The sequence below is a fragment of the Xyrauchen texanus genome, chromosome 17 (assembly GCF_025860055.1).
Source record: "Xyrauchen texanus isolate HMW12.3.18 chromosome 17, RBS_HiC_50CHRs, whole genome shotgun sequence".
Classification (NCBI taxonomy): Eukaryota; Metazoa; Chordata; class Actinopteri; order Cypriniformes; family Catostomidae; genus Xyrauchen; species Xyrauchen texanus.
The window spans coordinates 13,529,238-13,546,887 of NC_068292.1; the positions used below are offsets into that span (position 1 = coordinate 13,529,238).

Genomic DNA, 17,650 nt, shown 5'->3' on the forward strand with positions numbered 1-17,650 from the left:
TTTTCTTACTAAGAACTATTATTGATCGCATATACAAACAAAATCTACCTTTCTTCAATGCAACATTTTATTTTCATAATAAAATAAATCATTAAACATTACAATTTCCCCCAAACTGCACTAAGTTACAGGATCTTCTCTCACTTAAACAACTCTCAAAATAAAGTGCTCTGTGACTGGAAAGAGGTAGAAATAACAATTAACTGCAAATGAGTTGCTTTATATAACAGATGTCATTTTCCACTATTTTTTATAAATGGACCTTTTTCTCGTCTAACAAAACAATTCCAAAGATCTGAAAAACTGAAGCATCCAATATGCTCAACTTACATTAGATGTCCAAATATCAGTTGTAAAACTGATTGCTGCTTCAGGAACGGCTTGTAACATACCTGTCAACACTCCCGTTTTTCCCGGGAGTCTCCCGTTTTGTTATTTCTCCTCTCTCTAAATTTGTATGGCCCAAACCACTTTTTATGAATAATCACATCAATATAATATTCCAAGGTGGTCCAGTTGCCAGATCTTGAATGAAACGCATCCTACTCACACAATCAACACATCATACAAATTACAAATCATTTGTAACCTCAACCTGGCAACCTACAACCCATTTGCGCTGTTGATATCTGCACAGGCAGTAGACGCGGGATGTTAAATCAAGCATCACTGGTAGATGGGAGGAGAAGAATCAGCTGGTGCTCCGGTGAAAAAAACTAAGTATACATGTAAATTTAACAACAGCTGGATGGAAGAATTTAATTTCATATCCCGAAGCCATATCGACAATGCCCACGCCTTTTGCAATGTGTGTCGCACTGATTTTAATATTGGACACGGTGGGAAAAATTACGTTACTCAGCACATTAAATCACAACAGCAAAATTTGTATAGTATTTAGCCTGCCTCTGCCATCCAGCACCCCACTTCCCCTCTCCCGGATTTGTGTACCCAAATGTTGACAGGTAACAGGCTGCGTGTGTAACATGACACGAGATTAAACAACTCCGGCAATGCGACGTCGGTAAGTATCTCCTACTCTGTATCGAGGAAATTTATCAGATTTCTGAACCCTCTGTCCTCAACTATGGAGAACAGCTGGTCATCCAGGCCCATGAGTTCCATAATTTTCCTCGTAATTGCTTTGGTCTTTTCGCTGCTCATACCAAGGAATGATACGAGAGGCTGCTGACTTGTGACTGGCTCTGAGCTCTGGCTAGCTTTAGCCGCTTTCCTTTTTTAGCTTCTTTTTTAAAATGGGTATTTTCAGCTGGGTGATGGTGTTTTAAATGTCTAATTAGGTTTGTTGATCCGAAAGTTATTGTGGTGGTTCCCCCACAGTTTACTTTGGCCTTACAATTATTACACATTTCGAACTTAATGTATTCTTCACAGTGATGATCTTCCACGCCATTGACATGTTTACGTGCGGCTGTGACGTTATTGCCTGCGCTGCTGGCAACAAAACGGACCGGCTTGGAATCAGAAAGACGTGAGGCTTAGGGTCAGGCTGATATGCTCTTTTCACTCTATATTTGTTTTGTACAGTTTTTGTAGATGCAGTCTGGATTTCAGAGTCTTATGGGCCCCATGTTAAAATAGTTATTTCTTGTGCTAGTCTTACTCTAGTGCATATTCCCTTCCAATTTTTTGGTAATGTAGCCTGCAATTTTTTCCCACCACAAATCCAAAAATAATCTGATATGGCTAGTGATTGTTCTTCATAAAAGTCCATCACAGGAGGCACTACAGTTTGGTTGACATTTTCTGCATACCCTCCTTGCCAAGTTTCATTTGTTTCATTTGTAAATCTTGGACATCCTTGTAAAGGGATCAATGGAAAGGAGGAGGCGAGAACCGGCTTTTCATAAATAATATTTTAATAATAAACTGAAACAAAGGACAAACACACACGACGGACATGTCCGTAAACGATCTCTCTCTCTCCCGCACGATCCTCTGCAGTCAACCTTTATCCCTCTCGAAGGCTTGATTAGCCTAATACAGGACCGGGTGTGTAGGATCATGAACCGGCCCCGCCCTCCGCCCTGCCACAGTCCTGTTATTTTTTCTCCCTGTATTGTAACTTGCTAATATTGAATCATAGACACTTGTCGTTTGTTCATGCAGTTTTTCATTCAAATGCCAGGTTATGGTAGAGTGGCCTTTAAAATCCCACATTGATCTTTCCTTCGGATCTATTAAAACATTCATATTTAAGTCCGGGGTCTATTATATATGCTAAAGTTTTTTCTCTTTTTCTTGCAGTTACTCTGATATCTAGGCTTTTACATTTGTCTCCCCAACCATTTGTTTCACAATATAAGTAGAACTAAGGAGCTCCAAATATGGCCAAACATTCAGCTGGGTAGAAAGGTATTCCATCTGTTTTATTGTAATTTTGTAAATAATGTTGTTCACACTGTATATAATCATGTGGGTTGGGCACCACCATAAATTCTTTCAAAGGTGATGGTGGACATAACAGTCAGTTAGACATTCCTGATTGTTTTGCTGTGTACTGTAGTCTGCCCAGTTGAACCAATCATTATGATGTGCACTTTCTAATAATTCCTCTCTTCCCAATGTCATGTCAATTTCATAATCTGTGTCATTATTAAGCGCTTCTACTTGTAATTCTGCAGTCTGATTTTGCATTAGTATGGCGTTTTGGTGGCAGTGCTATAGATTGATAATCTATACCTCCATATGGATCCTGATAGTCTTCATAACCACATTATAAGACCCTCTTTTAACAGTTTTATTTACTTGAGTACCTTGTGTTGAGTTAATGGAAGAGGATATTGTCAAGTTCTGAAAAGCTGAAATTGTCCAGGCCCTGGTGAGATGTTGTGTTTGAGAGGCCCTTCCTGCTCTGAGTCTGGGCAGTGGTCTCTGGTAAGCCTTAAGTATTGGTATATGGGAGACCTTGGGTCTGTGGTAGCTGTTGCATAAGGTGTACCACCATCAGTATCCATACCAAAACCTTTCTCACCTTCCTGTTCTGTCTCCGCTGGTTGCAGTACATCCTCCTGCAGCTGTACTTCATCTCTTGCTTCAGCATGTTCTGCTCAGGGTTGAGTCAGTATCGTCCCGTGTTTTCTCAGGTCCGAGCTGGTAGAACTTGGTACACGCAGACTCCTCCCTAGACCTTTGGGTCCGCAGTTCAGCGGAGGAACTCACCGACCCAATCCACTGGATTAGGTGCTTCACAGCTCAGGACTCCCTCTGTGTGTATTTTACACGGTACGGTCCCCTTACGAGCGGAACAGCATCTCCCTTGGGCAGTTCCCACTACCCCCTGGTCGCCGTGTTTTTAGTAACTCCCCCCTCCGGAGAGGTGGAATCTACCACCACGCCACTCTCCACATGTCTCCTAAAAACCCATGTGATGTATTCACCACTCTTACCTCCCCCTCTCTGGGCAGGTGTGGTCTCAGCAGGGTCTTTTCTCCCTGAAAAACAGGAAACCGGGTAAGATGATGTGTGTAAAGGCCCCAGCCGTTTGGCTCTATGCGAGAAACATAGAGAGTAAAGAGGCCCGGCTAGGCTCGGCCCGTTCCTAGTTTGGCAAGTGTTGCCTTGTTCCCCTGTCTAGGGTAACCAGAAGGATTCTGACGACTTTTTGGGGGCATTGGGGAAGGGTATGTGCAGTCTGATACAGCTGGTTGCTTTTGCATGTCAAGTACCTGCCCACTCCTGTGTCAGCATACACGTACATGGCTCAGCGCTTGGCATGATTTAAATTGGACCCCTAGTGTCGCTTCTTCGACACAACGTTGAAGTGAGCGACAGACGGGGAATGTCTAGTTTACGTATGTAACCTCCATTCCCTGATGGAGGGAACGACACTTTGTGTCGAAGAAGCGACACTAGGGGTCCAATTTAAATCAAGCCATGCGCTGAGCCGTGTACGTGTACTGCTGACACAGGAGCGGGCAGGTACTTGACGTGCAAAAGCAACCACCTGTATCAGACTGCACATACCCTTCCCCAATGCCCCAAAAAAGTCATCGGAATCCTTCTGGTTACCCTAGACAGGGGAACAAGGCCACGTCGCTGAGCCGAGCCACTGTAGTGGCCAGACCATTTCCATCTCCTCAAAAAAATCCTGAATGAACTAGACGTATTTCCCGCCTTTATACCCGTATGTCTGCCAACTTCTCATTGGCCTTTTTCATAGATCAGAGGCATATTCGGCACTCAAGAGTGACCTCTAGGGTTGCTTCTTTGACACAACGTCTCGTTCCCTCCATCAGGGAACGGAGGTTACATATGTAACCTAGACGTTTATATGGGTCAGCTTGATGTTGCATAAATGCAATGTAATCTAATTGGGGTTGAGGTTGAAGCAAAACTGATACAGGTGCCATTACTGCTACTTGGCATCCTCAGGCCTTTTTGGCATGTAAGTCTGCAGCATTATTACCTTGAATGACAAAATCATTGCCTTTTTTGTGTTCTTGACATTTAAAAATAGCCAATTTCTTTGGATGCATCGTGGCTGAAATGAGCTTTATTATTTGGTCACCATGTTGAATTGGTTTCCCATCAGTCTTTTTAAACCCTCTTTGCTTCCAAACTGCTCCATATAGATGGCATATTCCATGTGCATATGATGAATCTTTATAAATATTAATAGTTTGAGTTTTAGCCAGCAGACAAGCCTCAGTCAGTGCTTTTAATTCAGCCAATTGTGCAGAGCATGGCTGCTCACAATGCTGCAACACAATTGGAATACATTTTTTGTCTTTTCTCTTGACAATAGCATATCCAGCATGATTTCCTAGATGGACCCATCTAAAAATGAATCTGCTTCTGCATCAATGATTGGTGTTGATTTTAGATCTGGTCTCAGATGAGTAAAAGCTAGGGAGTCTGTTACACATTCATGAGGTGTTACCTCCCCTTCTAAAGGAATGAAATTGGCTGGGTTTATTATTGTACATTGTGTTATGGTAATGTCTGGATATGTTAGCAGTGTTGAATATGTCAAACACATGGCTTGAGTTATAACAAATCTACATTGCTCTAATAGCTCTGTTACTTTGTGATGAGTATAAAATATCACTGGATAGCCTGTTGTCACAGTGGAAGCTTTGTCATGAGCAAAATAAACTGCTGCAAGTCCTTAGCATGGTGGCTAGCCTTGTGCTACTTTGTCCAATTTGGTGTTATAATAATCTACTGGTTGCTTTTTTCTTCCACTACAGGCATATTTATCTCTTCTATCTTCTACATACAAATTAAATGGTTTAGTATAATCTGGAGTTGCTAGAGCTTTCTGAAGCTCTTTCATTAATGATTCAAAGGCTATCGACACATCAGTAACCCATGTTAGTCAAGCTCATAGATTCTGATGCCCTGTCTGTTTCATCAGTTCCCTTAAGGGAGCTGTTTTAATAGCATAATTCTCTATCCAATCAGCACTAAAATCCTCATACCTAAAAAGGTCATAATTTGTCCCACTGTTTGTGGTTGGGGTGCTTTACTTATGCCTTCCAATTGGCTTGGTGATATAGCTTTCATTTTAATGCGCAATTATTCGTCCTAAGTATTCCACCTGTGGTAGGCAGTACTGCAGTTCCACTTTTGATACTTTTTGGCCCCTTCAGCTAATTTGGTGAGCACTTTGATAGAATCTTGGTGGCATTGCTGTAATGTTGTTGAACAAATCAACAGATCATCTACATATTGTATCAATGTGCTATCCAATCTAAGATCTTCCAAGTCAGTTTTCAAAACTTGATTGAACACATGTAGCGAATGTTTAAATCCCGGGGCAGTCTGGTGTATGCATATTGTTTACATTGATAGGTGAATTAAAAAGGTGTCTGCATTCCTTTGATAAAGGGATGCTGAAAAAAAGCAGAGCACAAGTCAATAACAGTAAAACAATTGGCAGCAGGGGGAACGTTAGTCAACAGCATATGTGGATTTGGAACTTCTGCAGGCCAATCTTCCATCACCTCATAAACTGCTCTCAAATCATTGATTTGTCTGCCTTAGCGACTGGCAATATGGGTGTGTTACAATGACTCACTTTTTCAATTAACACTCCTGCCTTAATTAGTTATTCAATAGTCTTCTTAATTAATCTTCTAATTGGATTAGCAGATTTTACTAAACCTACTTTTGTATCATGTCGAGACCATAGGTTAGCAGGTACATGTTTTTCCATTTCTGACATTAGTTGAAATGTTTTTTTAATAAAATGTTCTTTCTTTCTTTCTTTCTTTCTGCTCTTCTCATCATTGGTCCTAAATCTTTTGCTTGCTTTCCCTTGCTTGCATATAAGGTAACATGTGAAATTGAATGTGTACTTGAAACAATTTTTCAATAAAATCACATTTCCAATTTGTAATGCTACTCCTTCTTGCCCTACAATTATGTATTGTGATCTTAATGGGATTTCTTGTTACAGTTTCGTTGTTTTGGTTGCTCTGGTTTTAGGTAGATTACAATTGTTGCTGGTGGCTGTGACATATTTCCAGCTGGTGACATTGTATGCTGGACAATAAGTACAGGAGGTACCAATGTAGACTGGGAAGAAGGTGCAGGCACATTTACAGGAGCTATTACTACTGATTGTTCTTCTTTCTCTTTTACTGCAGCTGGAATCCAGTTAGTACTTCGAGTTGCAGTTGTGTCAGTTTTCTCTGTAGTTCTCTTTCTTGGTGTTTCAATCTTGACTCATTCTTTCTGTGTTGCTCTACAGCATGAGTGACATGTTCACAGAACTCCCTGTGTGATTTGGAGTTCAGTCCAACTACATCTTCCAGTTTTTCCTTCACTGGGGGTGGCATAGCATCCACTAAGGCTGTTCTGAATAATGTAGTCATTACTGGGTCTGATTAGGGTTTTGCTCCAACTCTTGTTTCTATCTTCTCAGTTGTCTTTGAATATAAGTAGTAGGAATTTCTACTTCACCTATTGGTTCTCCTCTCAGGGATCTTGGGTCGATGTGTGTTGGGTATTCCTTTCTCAATTGTTCCCATAAGTGCGATATCCGTCAAATGCAACTACATTTATTGTTGTATTATCAATTGCTCCTCTTAGGTGCACTTTTTTAAGAATCTCATTCATTTTGGATCCCCCTAAGCATTTGGCAAATAATGTGTTGATGTCGCCAATAGCGAGTAGTTTTCCCATTGTTTCTTCTTCCACCATTCTGATCAATTTTCCAGCTATATGGATGTCTGGAAAGCGGGCTATCAGTCCATCACGGTCCCGATTGGCCCATGGCACATACTGTCCTCGCATGCCTTTGATTAAAATGGGACACTGTTTTTGCAGATATTTACTGGGCATCTCTGCATCACTCATGGAATATTGTTGCTGTTCCTCACAGTGTGGCTGCATCTCACTTGGATATTTTCTGGATTGATGCATAAAGCCAGATTATTCATCAGGCATGCCCATGTCTTTTGGTTGTTCATCAGTTGGTCTCAGGCTGTTTAACCATTCACTAGCACATTACTTTGGTACTCACTTGGTAGATGCATGCTTGTTGTTCTTATCAATCTTTTCCAGCATGGCTTCTCTTTTGGAACATCCTCAAGGACCAGGTTGCCTGTAATATATTTATATTCTCTTTTAGGGCTGTTTGAGCGTGCTCTTGGAGTTAAGAGTCTGCATTTTTCTTTAGATTCCAATCTTTTCAGGTCTCTTTTATTTGTTTGCTTTTTTTTTAGCTATTTGCTCCCCAGTCTCCATTATTTCTAGTTCCAATTCTTTTAGCATTTATGTTAGGTCTCTCTTAGGTGTATTTTTTTTCCCCATGGCCTCTCTTCCTCTTCTATTTCTTGTTCATTTCTTATTTCTTTTATTTGTGACATATCCTATTTTTCTTCTTGTCTTTTTATCATCCCTTCTATTGCTGATGTCACATTCTGATGTTCATGATTTCCACACCTTCTGCTTCTCTAATGCTTTCACCTTCACTATTTCTGTCTGTATTTTCATCCTTTATGTCTATATTCCCTTTTATTTCTACTGTTCCTGATATGGCAGGCATTTGTTTTGCAGGTTGGTCAAGAGGTGGTGCATAGGGAGGTGGTCTCTCTGTTTTTTTCAATTTTATCATCCAATTATCTTTCTGTCTTTCAGATTTTAATAATTTGAGCCCATGATTTTTAAATTACTGCAATACATCTTGTTCGTTTTCCTTTCTTGTCCTCCCTTTTTCTGCTCTTGTTTTTAGCTTTTCAATGTACTTCTCTAACCCCAGCTTGTGTGTATACTTAACTAGTCTTCACCAGGCTGGTCAGACGAGGATCACAAAAAAACCGACACCTGACTTTCCCTGGGCTTTTGCTGGGTTGAGGACTTATCACAATTCCTAAAGTATTTTATTAGTCTTCCTCAGATATTTCAGAAGAGCATTGATTTGTTTTCTGGGTAATGGTTTTACAGGCAATTCCTCTGCTCCTAACCAATGTGAATTGTTCTGCATCCAGATAATGTCTCCTCCTAGTCTTATTATGTCAAAACTCAAAAGCTCATCCTCAGCAAGCCTGCAGTCTGTGGCAGTTATTCCTCCTTCTCAATGCATAAAAGTGAGAGATGGGGTTAATTCTAATTGACACCCTCCCCATAAAACTACAGAAAATGTTAATTAAATTCAATATCAATATTCAGGGCTTCCCTTTCTTCTTTGTTTAAAATTCACTTTCCTCTCTTTCTCCCTTTCCCTCTTCTATTTCAACAAGAATCACTCATTATTTACAGTGGTTGATTGCTAAATCTGTTACTTCTTTTTATTTTAACATCCAAATATTTCCACACACAGCTGTCGCCTCCGCCTTGGGTCTCTGCTCAAAACAATTGCGATCACCACCTTTCCTACAGTCCCATTTGTTGTGTAAATTGGTGCTATATCTCCACTACTTTCTCCATGAAATAACACCTTACTTTTACACTGCACTGGACATATGTTTGAGCTTATCATAAGGCAACCATTTCTTAGGACTGTTATTCTTTCTATCCCCTTTGCCATTAGCCTTCGATGGTGCCTTTTGATATAAGGCACATACACTGGGCCAATGGGTATTTCTGCTGATGATACTAATTGCCCTAATTGAGTAGGACTCAGCATATAAAGTCCATCCAATTGTACCAATGGTTCAAAGGTCAAATGTTGAGTCACTATAGCTTTCCAGTCTACAAATAGCCATTCCTGTTCTATTTCCTTCAAATTTGTGATTGTAGTCAATTTGTTCAGAAACTATTTTTTCTTTTGTTCTATCAATTCCCTTGTTTTGCCTAAATAATTTACGTATTCAAATTCCTTCCAGAAATGATCACTAATTCCCTGTGTCTCCAGTAATATTCTTTCTAATTCTATCTATTTTTTCTTTTCAGCTAGTCTAGCCGTAAATATTCTTTCAAATTCAGCAACGGCCTGAGTCCACATTAGATTTATGTTTTAGAAGGAAAACAGAGAGAAAAAGCCTTCTCTGTGTTTCTCTGTCTGCTCACAACCCCTCCCTTCTCGCTCCCTTTGTCTGCTTAGCTACAGGTCTACACAGCACACAGCCAGCCTCGCAATCTTCAGTCTCGCTGAACAAGAGAGGAATAGAGAGAGAGAGAAAGACAGGCATTTTTTCTTACTTCATTTTCTGTATCACCAATTGTATTTCATTTATCTGGATTACACCGACTACAATTTGGGTGGTGTCCAAATAGTCGACAAAACCAATATCTCTGAATGTTTTTAGTCCTTAGAATGATTTTTCTAACTTCTTTCACACTTTTTCATCATTCATTTTATAACTATCAAATACTAGGTCTAATATACCTGTTTCTTTACAACACAGTTCTCATGAGAAAAACAATTACATGGACATATATCAGCACACTCAACCACACACCCACAGGCTAATTTCACACACATACAGCATAACACATTGGAGCCAGCATAAGCACAACACAGTCAACATGAACACATTAGTCACCTCAATTGCAATTAATTTGATATATATATATATATATACATATATATACACACACACACACACACACACACACACACACACATGTTGGTCTACCTATCATTATGAGGACTTTCCATAGACATAATGACTTTTATACTGTACAAACTATAGATTCTATCCTCTAAACCTAACACAACCCCTAAACCTAACCCTCACAGAAAACCTTCTGCATTTTTACATTTTCAATAAAACATTGTTTAGTATGATTTTTAAGCAATTTTAATTATGGGGACACTAGAAATGTCCTCATAAATCACATTTATAGCATAATACCCTTGTAATTACTAATTTGTAACTTACAAAATTGTCCTCGTAAATCACAAAAACATGCACACACACACACACACACACAAGGGCTGTCAGTCGCAATTTTTTTTTATCTAATTAATTACACGATGCGCCGATTAATTAATCGCGATTAATCGCACATCAATTTTGGCAGAGAAATTACCCCCAAAAGATTTTACCCCCCAAAAATGTTTAAGTCATTATTGTGGTAGATGAGAAAAACATTGAATAGACATAACAAAAAGTAGCTTTAGAAAGAAATACATTTAATTTAATTCCACATATAATTTATTACATAAACTATTAGGCTACAACGGGGCCATAACATTTATTTTTATCGAAAATAAGCCTATCACTTAGGCTATGTTAGTCACTTTTAGGCTACAATGTGTCCATACATTTTTTTTTAATTGAACATAAGCCTATCACTTTGGCTAGAATGGCCATAACAGAAACACAGCTAAACTGACATCAATTCGTCTTGTTCAACCAGTTGCTAAGACAAACTAACTTGTTTACATTTTCTAGTTTAAAGTTTAAAGCCCTCTTCTTTTGGACAATGTTGCCTGCCAGTGAAAACAGTCTTTCACATGGTACAGAGGTTGCAGGGGTGGCCAGATATATGCAAGCTAAGAAAGACAGTTTAACATGGGCCCCTGCATGAATTGACCACCACTGTAGAGAACACTTATCCATCACAATACTGGGCTAAGCTTTATAGTGATGTAGAGCAGTGGTTCTCAAACTGGGGGTCGCGGAATGATTTCAAGGGGTCGCGAGTTGGTTTGAAAAATGTATGTATTTTCTGATTACAATAAATATTTTTCAATACTGAAAAATTAAGATTACAACTAAATATTTTCTGATTTCTAAAGACAGAAGTGATTAGAAGGTTTAAATTTTTTTTTAAATAATATTTCGTGACTCTAAGATATGACGTCACCGTGCGGCGACTGATCGCTAGTTATCAATACAGCACGCAACTGCACGTGGAAACTGCAACTGCAAGAATGGATACATTTGTAATTCGCAAGGTTAAAAATGTTGAGGAAATAGTGGACAGTCTGCCTGAATCATCTGAACCGTGTACATCTACTAAACACAAGAGCAAGACCCCTTCTGACCAATGTAGGAAACGTCGGAAATATCAAGAGGAATTCATAAAGTATGGATTCACTTGCTCTACTGTCAACGACGTGGACCATCCTCAGTGTGTAATCTGTTCAGAAGTGCTTGCCCATGAAAGTATGAAGCCAGAAAAAATGCAGAGACATTTGGAGACAAGACACCCTGCTTGTGTTGAAAAACCTATAGACTTTTTTCGCAGAAAAGAGAAGGAATTACAGATTCAAAAACGCACACTCGCACAACAAACCCAAATTACTGCTAATGCTCTGAAGGCATCTTATGAGGTGGCATACCTGATAGCACAGTCCAAAAAGCCACACTCGATTGGGGAAACCTTGATAAAGCCCGCAGCTGTGGCTATGTGTCGGGCCATGCATGGCGAGAAAATTTCAAGTGAGCTTATGACTGTCCCATTGTCGAATGACATGATAGCTCGCCATATTCATGATATTTCAAAAGACATTAAGAGTCAATTGATTAATAGGATAAATGGAAAGAAATATGCGTTACAGCTCGACGAATCTACAGATGTGTCTAATTCTGCTCAGTTGCTGGCATTCATCAGATACACATTTGATGGAAAACTGCACGAGGAAATGCTCTTCTGCTCAGAGCTGGAGGGGACTTGTACCGGCAGTGACATTTTCAACAAGCTGGACACCAGACTAAAAGAGATGCGACTTTCATGGGATAACTGTGTTGGCATATGTACTGATGGTGCAGGTGCAATGGTAGGTAAAAACAAGGGACTCAAGGCAAAGGTTTTAGAAGTGGCTCCTCATGTTAAGTTTACGCACTGCATCATTCACCGTGAGTCTCTTGCTAGCAAAGCACTTGACAGTGAGCTTAACAGTGTTCTCAAAAGTGCAATCAAAATTGTAAATCACATAAAATCACGTCCAGTAACCAGTAGACTGCTAGCCACCCTTTGCAATGAGATGGGCTCGCAGCACGAAGCGCTGCTGTTTCATACCGAAGTCCGGTGGTTATCTTGCGGGAAGGCACTCGGCCGGCTTTACGAACTGCGTGAGGAAGTGCACTCGTTGTTGAAAGAATCTAAATCTGAATTCGCGCACCACCTGACAGATCCAGATTGGTTATCAAAACTTGCTTATTTGGCCTGTATATTCGAAAGGCTTAACATGCTTAATCTTTCATTACAAGGTCCAAACACAAACATCTTGACAATGAATGAGAAAATTGATGCATTTGTGAAAAAGCTGGAAAGATGGGCTGAGCGAGTTGAACAAGGTAATGTGGAGATGTTTCCTGAGCTGGATGAACATCTGGAGGAGAATGGACTGAGTCTCGGCAGCCTGAAAACACACATCACTGGTCATCTCCACTGCCTTTTGGAACAATTCCAGAAGTATTTTCCAAAAGAGATGCAACCAGAACTGTATGAATGGATACGGCAACCATTCACTGAAACTAGGACTAATCTCCCCACAAAACTGGAAGATGCTTTGCTGGAGCTGTCCAGTGATCGAACATTAAAAACTTTATTTTCCAGTTCCACACTGCCTGAATTTTGGATCGCAGTAGCAGAAGAATACAGAGAGTTATCCGGTGTGGCAGTGGATGTACTGCTTCCGTTTGGATCTACGTATTTGTGCGAGCAGACTTTTTCCGCTGTTACATACATGAAAAATAAATACAGATCACGTCTTGATGTTGAGGATGATCTGCGAGTAGCCGTATCCAACATCAGGCCACAGATTAAGCTTTTGTGCACCGAAAAACAAGTGCACCCATCCCACTGAAAGGTAAGCCTAAATTTATATACAGTAAATATAGTTGAAGTTATGGAAGCTTGTTTCCGCCACATAAGAAAACATTTGAAAAGATAATTGCGATTTTTTTTTATCTAAAAATTGTGAGTTTACATCTCGCTATTCTGACTTGTTTTCTCATAGGCCTAATTGTGAAATATAAACTTGCAGTGCCAGTTATAAAGTCAGAATTGCATGATACCTTTTTTATTTTTTATTCTGTGGTGGAAACAAGCTTCCATAGGAAGTGGATGTGGATTTAAAACCACTTTTTTTGTTTGTTTATTGTTTGTGTATGCTGTGGTAGGTAGTGGGTTGCGAGTTCTCGTCGATGTTAGTTTAGGGGTCGCTGGCTAAAAAGTTTGAGAACCACTGATGTAGAGCATTGCAAAGCCCATTTTCCTCTGTTTCTGAATCTGAACCCAGCAGGATGATTCTGCTCTTTGCTGGATCATGTTCTTCACAGGGTTGTGGAGTGTCTGTGCTGTGTCCTGCTTCTTCTAGTATCTTCTCGAGGCTGGACCACACCTTTTCTCTCTCTCCTCTTGGTAGGCACTTTAAGTCCTTAAAACATGGGTCAAGAGCTGAAACAAGCTTCAGCCATTCATTGCTCATGTCAGCTTGTTGTTCAGCAAGGTCTTTCTTGAAGGCAGTCTTGAATCTCACCACATAGGCTGGATCCTCATCAGAGACCTTAATTATATGGTAGAGATGGCAGAGTGCAAGCAGAACCACAGAGCATGAGACATAAGCCTCAGCCCCAAGGAGTTCAGTCACATACCTGCAGTGGAAGACAAATTAAATATGAACAATAAAGTTCTCTCACATTAAACTGACACAGTTTAATTTACATTTAATGTAGGCATGGCAAGCTTATTTATTTAGCATCAACTTATAAAAAGTGATTCACAATGTATATTTTGTAGAGTTTTTAAACATTGTGTTGAGTGTTTAAAGACTCAAGAGCTTAAAGACATTAAGGCATAATTATCTGTGAAGCTACTTTAAAAGCAAAAGTATATTGTGTAACACTACAAATAAAGTTGAATAAAAAACAATGAAACATGATACTAATGAGGGGGGTGTGTGTGTGTTGCGGGCTTACCTGCATGGTTCAAGAAGGACCTGCAGCTTGTGCAGTTTGTCCCACTCAGCTGCGGTCAGCATGACTAACTTGTGTTTCTGCTGGATTAAAGTAGCCTTAACAGCCTCTTGGTTCCATAAGAGATGGGTGATCATTGCGAGCGATGAGTTCCACTTTGTTGAAACATCCTGTATCAATTGCTCTCTCTGTTGTCCAAGTGCTGTTTGCTGCTGATGTAGTTCCTCTGTATTCGCAGGACTGTGCTTAAAAATGTCCTACAATTTTGCAACACTTTGTCAATGCATCAACAAACCCACTGTCAGAGAGACAAACAGTGATGGTCCTCTGCAATATATGTGCAACACAGGGCATGTGATCAAATGGAAGTTTTCTCGCTGCAGCAACCATGTTTCAAGCACTGTCTGTTCCGATGGGGGTCACCTTATCTAGAATGACCCACTCCTCAGCCACTGTTAAGAACTGTTCGGCACATGCATCAGAATATTGCCTTGTGACTGTTTTCATTAAAGTTAACGCAAAAGGACTGAAGTTTCCAGTCACGGTCGATGAAGTGTGTAGTAACACCTAGATAGTTGTGATTACTGACTGAGGTCCAATGATCTCTGGTCAGGGCAACATATTTAGCTTGAGCCAATATGTCCTCTTTTGATCTTTTTTCAGTGTCATACAGCTAATTTATTTTAAAAACTACCGTTCTTCTTGATGGTGGTTTGTAGCTTGTATCAGAGGACACAATTCCAAATGCTTCCATCAACCCCTTGTCTTCCACCATATCTACAGGCCTGCAGTCTACAGAAATTCATTTAGCTATAGCTTGCATTAGTGTTTCCTGATGTAGACTTACTAATTCTGTGCTGCCTGCCCTCGTCAGTGTGGTTTGGTGGAGCGTGTTTACTGTAGCAGCTGGGATTGTACTAACTGAAGAGCTCGCTAAAACATGCTTTCATTTCAGTTTGTATGTCAGGCTAGAATTGCTTCGATGGTATGCAAATTCCTTATTGCAGATAGTGCAAAAGACCTTGGTCTTATCAGTGGTTCCGTCTGGATGCGTTCTGAATTAAAAATTTCCCTTCAGAGGGTCAAGCAGCACTTGGTCGTCACCTTGCATCATGCTTGGCACAAAGCAGCTGCATGCAATGTAAGATGATGTACAGGTGTGGGGCGGGGCGGGGACGCGTTAATTATTTTAACACATTATTTTTTCCATAATTAATCAAACCAAATGAATGCATTAAATCGACAGCTCTAATATATACATAAATATTTTTCAACAAATTTTACACTATTCAGTCCGGGCTTTTAAATATCAAATATCTTCATTATCACAATGCTCCCCTTGGCAGCCAGGACTCTTGCGTGTCTGCCAACCATCAATTGTGGGCTCATTGTTTCTCAGCCAGTTCAAAGGCCACCTTCCAATGCGGGCTCCTTATCACAACTGGGGTCACTGCATCTAGCAGTATCTGCAGAATTTCAAAACACACCTGCCCATTCAGCCCACCCATACCTAGGAGTGCGGTATATGTAGGACCTGCTTATTCAGCCTACCCCTGCCTAGGAGTGCAGTATCCACAGGATTTTGTTTCCACAGGAAACTTATTTACAATACCTATTTACATTTGATTGCACAGTTTTTGAACCCTGGAACCCAGTTCTCTATCTTATCCAATTAGTCATTTAATTAAGTTCAAGACTGGAGAGGCCTTTTTAGAGTTACACTCACTTGGGACAAACCTTTCAACAGACACAATTTTTAAAAACACAATTTTAAGCAAAATTGCTTACCTGAGGTTTTGGTGACAGTGATTTTGTTTAGTCAGTGCAAGCAAGCCCGCAGCTACTCCCCTGGTGTAACGTTGTAGCTGGCAATGACGAAGACGTTGAAATGAAGAACCCAAGTGAAATGTATTAATAAAAGTGAAAACAAAAAACCCTAACTATAAACATGAATAAAACATAATATAAACTTGAAACATATACCTAAACTTGGCTAGGTTAGGCTTAAACTTGACTTGACATGAACTTGAAATACGCTACACAAACTCACATCAACACTTGACAATGGACAATGGCACAAATTGACTCTGAGATGACCTCTGCAGTTGTGAACATGGACAGAGACTTGGAAACGACCTCCGTGGTCGTGAACATGGACAGAGACTTGGAAACGACCTCCCTGGTCGTGACTCCCTGGTCGAGACTTGAAAACAAAAGCCTTTCTCATCATCCTCCTCCTCCTCCTACTCCAGAGGCCAAAGTTGGCAGTGCAGGCTGGCAAAGCAGGCTCTAGGACGGACGAGGCTGGCAACGCTGGCCCTGGGATGGATGAAACTTTCAGCTTGTTGGCCATGGCAGGCATGGGCATTGACTCGTTGGCCGTGACAGGCATGGGCTTTGACTAATTGGCCGTGGCAGGCGTGGCCGTTAGCTCATTGGCCATGATGTGGAATGCTGGCTCGCCGACCATGACATGGAGCGCTGACTTGTCGACCATGATGTGGGACACTGGCTTGGCATCCGCCTCCCCCACAGTGAACGTGGAACCAATGATCTGCAGAGCGAGGTCGATATATTGAGCGAGGGACAGGGTACTCTTACCAACTGGCATCAAAGAAGAGATGGGCTCAAAAAGTCCAAATTGGAAACAGTCCCTGAGGGCCACCTCATTAAAGTCCATCTGGCTAGCCAGATCACAAAAGTCCTCCACATAGTCCTCCAGGGGACTCCCCTGATGTAGATGGAGGAGCTGAATCGCTGGGTTCATTGTAGGTCAAGTGTTCTGTAACGTTGTAACTGGCAATGGAAATGACCTAGACGATGAAATGAAGAACCCAAGTGCAATTTATTAATAAACTTGAAAACCAAAAACCTTAACTATAAACATGAATAAAACATTTTATAAACTTGAAACATGAACTTGGCTAGGCTTAAACTTGACTTGGCATGAACTTGAAATACGCTACACAAACTCACATCAACACTTGACAATGGACAATGACAAACATGAGTCTTAAATACAAGACATGGGAGAACAAGACAAACAAGTTAACCAATGAAAAGACAGAATTGATAACAAGATAATTAAACAATAAACCAATGAACACAAGAAACAGGAATCACATGACTAAGGAACACATGACATGAACAGGAACTAAACTTTTCAAATAAAAGACATGAAATACATGAACACATACAGTAAACATTACACCTGGCCCCATGCCAGTCCATTCGTGGTCGCCAATTTTATTGCATTAGCAACATGGCAAATGTGGTGAGCCACACCAGACATCAGGTGCCTGGTACAAAAGCCATATATCTTACTTTCCTTGAGTAATGACCTCTTCTTTATCAAATGTAGGAAA

General features: G+C 40.4%; 1 protein-coding gene across 1 annotated transcript; it reads left to right on the plus strand.

Moving 5' to 3' along the window:
• The first annotated feature begins 11,293 nt into the window (after positions 1-11,293).
• LOC127657620 (zinc finger BED domain-containing protein 5-like) lies at positions 11,294-13,174 on the plus strand. Its single transcript, XM_052146495.1, has one exon. It carries the CDS (start codon positions 11,294-11,296, stop codon positions 13,172-13,174), a length of 1,881 nt encoding a protein of 626 aa, XP_052002455.1.
• Positions 13,175-17,650: the final 4,476 nt, after the last annotated feature.